Source organism: Gossypium hirsutum, chromosome D09 (assembly GCF_007990345.1).
Source record: "Gossypium hirsutum isolate 1008001.06 chromosome D09, Gossypium_hirsutum_v2.1, whole genome shotgun sequence".
Classification (NCBI taxonomy): domain Eukaryota; kingdom Viridiplantae; phylum Streptophyta; class Magnoliopsida; order Malvales; family Malvaceae; genus Gossypium; species Gossypium hirsutum.
The window spans coordinates 40427531-40431402 of NC_053445.1; the positions used below are offsets into that span (position 1 = coordinate 40427531).

General features: G+C 32.7%; 1 protein-coding gene across 1 annotated transcript; it reads right to left on the bottom strand.

The window, feature by feature from the left end:
- Positions 1-681: 681 nt before the first annotated feature.
- On the bottom strand, positions 682-3644 carry LOC107891404 (cyclin-H1-1). Its single transcript, XM_041100649.1, has 9 exons — positions 3210-3644; positions 2925-3109; positions 2595-2645; positions 2266-2338; positions 2058-2176; positions 1885-1958; positions 1451-1571; positions 1294-1362; positions 682-966 (listed from the first exon to the last, which is right to left on the bottom strand). Exons 2-9 carry the CDS (start codon positions 2982-2984, stop codon positions 952-954), a joined length of 582 nt encoding a protein of 193 aa, XP_040956583.1. The 5' UTR covers positions 2985-3109; positions 3210-3644; the 3' UTR covers positions 682-951.
- Positions 3645-3872: the final 228 nt, after the last annotated feature.

Here is a 3872-nt window from a genome sequence, read left to right on the forward strand (position 1 = left end):
GATGTGTAATAGCAAATCAACTGTTTGGTTGAATGTAATGGAATAGAGGCGTAATAGTAAAACTGTGTTTGGTTGAATGTAATAGAGGTGTAATAGCATAATGGAGAAAACTAAAATGACCAGAATACCCTTAGCATAAATTTGTTTTGGTAAATGATTATTGTTATTGTTATTTAAATTTTAATAAGATTATTTATTATCAAAAATAAATAATTTAATCATATTTAAACATAATTATTATTTAATATATTTTAATTAAAATATATTTTTTAATAAAATTCTTAATAATTGATTATCTTATATGAATTTACTCAAATCATAATATATGATATTATAAAAGATAATTTGAAATAATTAATATTAAATATATTTTAATTAAAATATATGATTTAATAAAATTTAAAATAATTATAACTAATAAATTATCTTATATGAATTTGTATAATTTAAAATAATTATTATTACATATAATTTAATAATAATATATAATTTCATAAAATTCTTAATAATAAATTTTCTTATATGAATTTATACAATTTAAAATAATTCGGATCAATCACACCTTCATTACTAAAAAGTTACATTTGCTGCATTATAATTTGCAATCTGCTGAAATAGTTTATATACAAGATCCACCGCTTAAAAATATAGACTCTTCCTCAGAGCATAACTAAGCTTGAATTTCATTAAATTACTTTCAAAATTTCATTAAATTACTTTCAAAGTTAAGGATCAACATTTAACTACAAATTTTGAGTTTGCTAGTTTACAAAATTGAATTATTTTGGGAATTTGTTTCGACTTGAACATCCTCGTCGAGTAACAATCTGAACTTGAGAATCTTCTGAAGTCGAGCGACCGGTTTTACTTGCTTTCTCGGAGCTTGATTTGGATCTAGTATATATTTGCCTGAGAAGAGATTTGCCTCTGATGGACCTGTCTCTTCATGTACTACAGGTGAAGCTTCTGTAAATCATAATTTCACACACAAGTTATTAATTCATGCAATGCAAAATGTTTGAGAAACAGAATAAACCAAGAGGCAGCCTATGTTACGGACTGAAGTTCAACTACTGGAACACAACATGTATGCACGAACATGCCAAAATCTATCATGGATTTATCGTGTTACAAACTATATAACACCTTAAATGCAATACGACATAGAAAAATAATAATAACACGACAAGGGAAAACAAATGATTACCCCAAATAACAACTTAAGATTTACTTGTAAATATATTTTACAACTATAGAAGGAAGAACAAAAGGATAATCAGTAACCAAACCCACCTCCATGTCATTGACAAAACCTTCAACTGAACGATAGGGTGCATAAACAATGAGATCAAATTCCAGACTCTGCAAATCCAGTTATGTACTTTTGAGAAGCACAAGCAAAAGAAAAAAGCAAGACTAAAAGAAAAAGGAAGGAGAACAGTAGCCATACCTGAGACACTATCATCTCGTAATTGAGAATCATTTGATGATCCTGTGAAATCCCCTTACCAAGCTCCTCTGCTGACACATGATTTTCTTCTATCTTACAGGCCGCATACACACAGGTTAACCTAGAGTTATAAAGAAACTTTTCCAATTTAACAATTACATTATTCTCTAAAGAAAGTTTAGTATTCAATGGTGATTATCAGTCAAAGTAACATTTCTTCCACCACCACATACGAAATGACAAAGTCAGGGACAATATACAAATTCCAAACAGTATGTTGCTTACCTGATATTTTCATACATTTTTAAAATAGCACATGATGCATTTTTCTAACATACTCTTAAGCGCAAATCAGAATGACTCATCCAGCATATTACATGCAGAGATAAAGGGCATTGGAGCTTGTATCTGAAAGAGATGTAGAAGACTCGTACATTATATGTTTTGGATGATGTTCCATGACCGACCATTGCAGGTAAAACCTTTTGAAATAAATTAGAGCAGTTGCCTGCAAAACATGAACCACAAACAGAATCACATTGATCATGGCCTCATATTTATTTATAGTATGACCATTATCCAAAAAAAAAAAAAAGGTAGTAAGTACCTGAATTTTATTAGGAAAGTAGAATGCACTACAAACTTCTCGAAGTTTGTTCTCATAAAACACTCGCATGAACTGTTCTTCTTCAATGTTAAGAGGTTTTGGATGAGAATGCTTGTCAGCTGACATGAACAATCAAAATATTACATGGTACGCTCGATGACCTAGCACCTCACAATAGAACTAAAAAGTAAAAGAAAATTTCATTTACCATTATCTCTTGCAATAGGTTCAGGGTATGATAGTGAACCATCAGCGTCTACTTCCATTTGTGTTGTCCCATACTTCAGAATAAATCAGCAAGTCAGCTTCAATAAAATGAACACCAGAAAGAAAATTTCCACTAGGAATGGTTTCAATAATGGTGGTTTGCAACTGACAACATTTAAATGCTTCTAATGGGAAGTAAAGAAGGGAGTTCAACACCAATTTCATCTAATCTACTAAAACGATAATCCGAAGGTACACTATGCAAACACACACTCAAGCTCGCGCATATAGACATACATACAAAACTGAAAAGAAAGGACTCTGTCATACCTTCTCCAGTGCTTGTATTGCTCTTTGATTTGCAGCCTTGTATTTCTCAACCTATATCAGCAAAAAAAAATTAAAAACAAAACACAAAAGAACCTAATTTAAACTTGAGAAAGTTCTCAATTAATTGCAATTCCTACTTTCTATCTTTTCAATCTCTTCTTACATCAATAAAGCATCCATGAAGAAAATTAAGCAAAAAACATTAACACCAGCAGCTTGTAATCAATATAAACAGTGGAAACGGAAAAACATTGCAAAGAAAAACAATTGGTTTTTTCCTCACATTTAAGAAACAATGAAATTTCTCTTTTTTTCTTTCATATTATTTACCAGTTCTTGAGGCGAGAAGATCCAGTTAGCTCTATGAGTCGATGTATGAAAATCAGCCATGAAGAACTCAGTAACTCGGTAGCCCCTGACTCAGCAATTCGATCGCAGCTACGCAAAATAATTTCTCCAGCCACTCAACACACTCACATCTCCCCAAATTTTAAATTCACAGTGTTTATCATCACCTGATAATCATATATGGAAAATTAAGGAATTAACAAAAGACTGAATGAAACAGAGGGTTAAAAAAACCCAAAAACAGTAGGAAAATAATTTGAGAATTACTTGATTGAGAGGATCAAAGAAGGGAAATTAGTGGTAGATCTTTCGTAGCTGTTCAATCCAGATGAAGAGAAAGGACGGCGACTCTACTTTGTGGGGGGCTCTAAAATATAAAAGGAATTTAACGGTGAGGGAAGAGGTTCATGCACGGAAGAGGAGAGGGTCGGGTAGGGAGGGAGGGTAAAACAGGGAGATGGGGAGGGAGGCCGGAAATAATAGCTAATACAGCGAAAAGGGAAGGGATTGGAAAACACGGGAATTTGGGGATTAGGGGCGTAACCGATTACGCGCGTAATACCTATTACAGCGAACCAAACGCCGGAATAGGGGCGTAATGTAATACACACGTAATCGGGGCGTAATGGATTGGATAATACGGCGAACCAAACACAGTGTAAGGGTGTAAAATCTCCACAAGGATATTAGATAAAATGAATCTACTTAAATATGCTTTGAACATAGATAAAAGGCCGAGACATAAAGCCAGGTAATTTGCCAAAGCACCACGTATGAGAAGATGTGATCTTGTTCGACCATATCAACAAGCAGATATAAAAGGATTCAAAGGATGAAGAAGATGAATATCTTAACATTCTCAACATAGGGTGAGGATACCACAATGCTCTACATAATGGTGGAGTGATGATTTTGTAAAATCTCTATGAT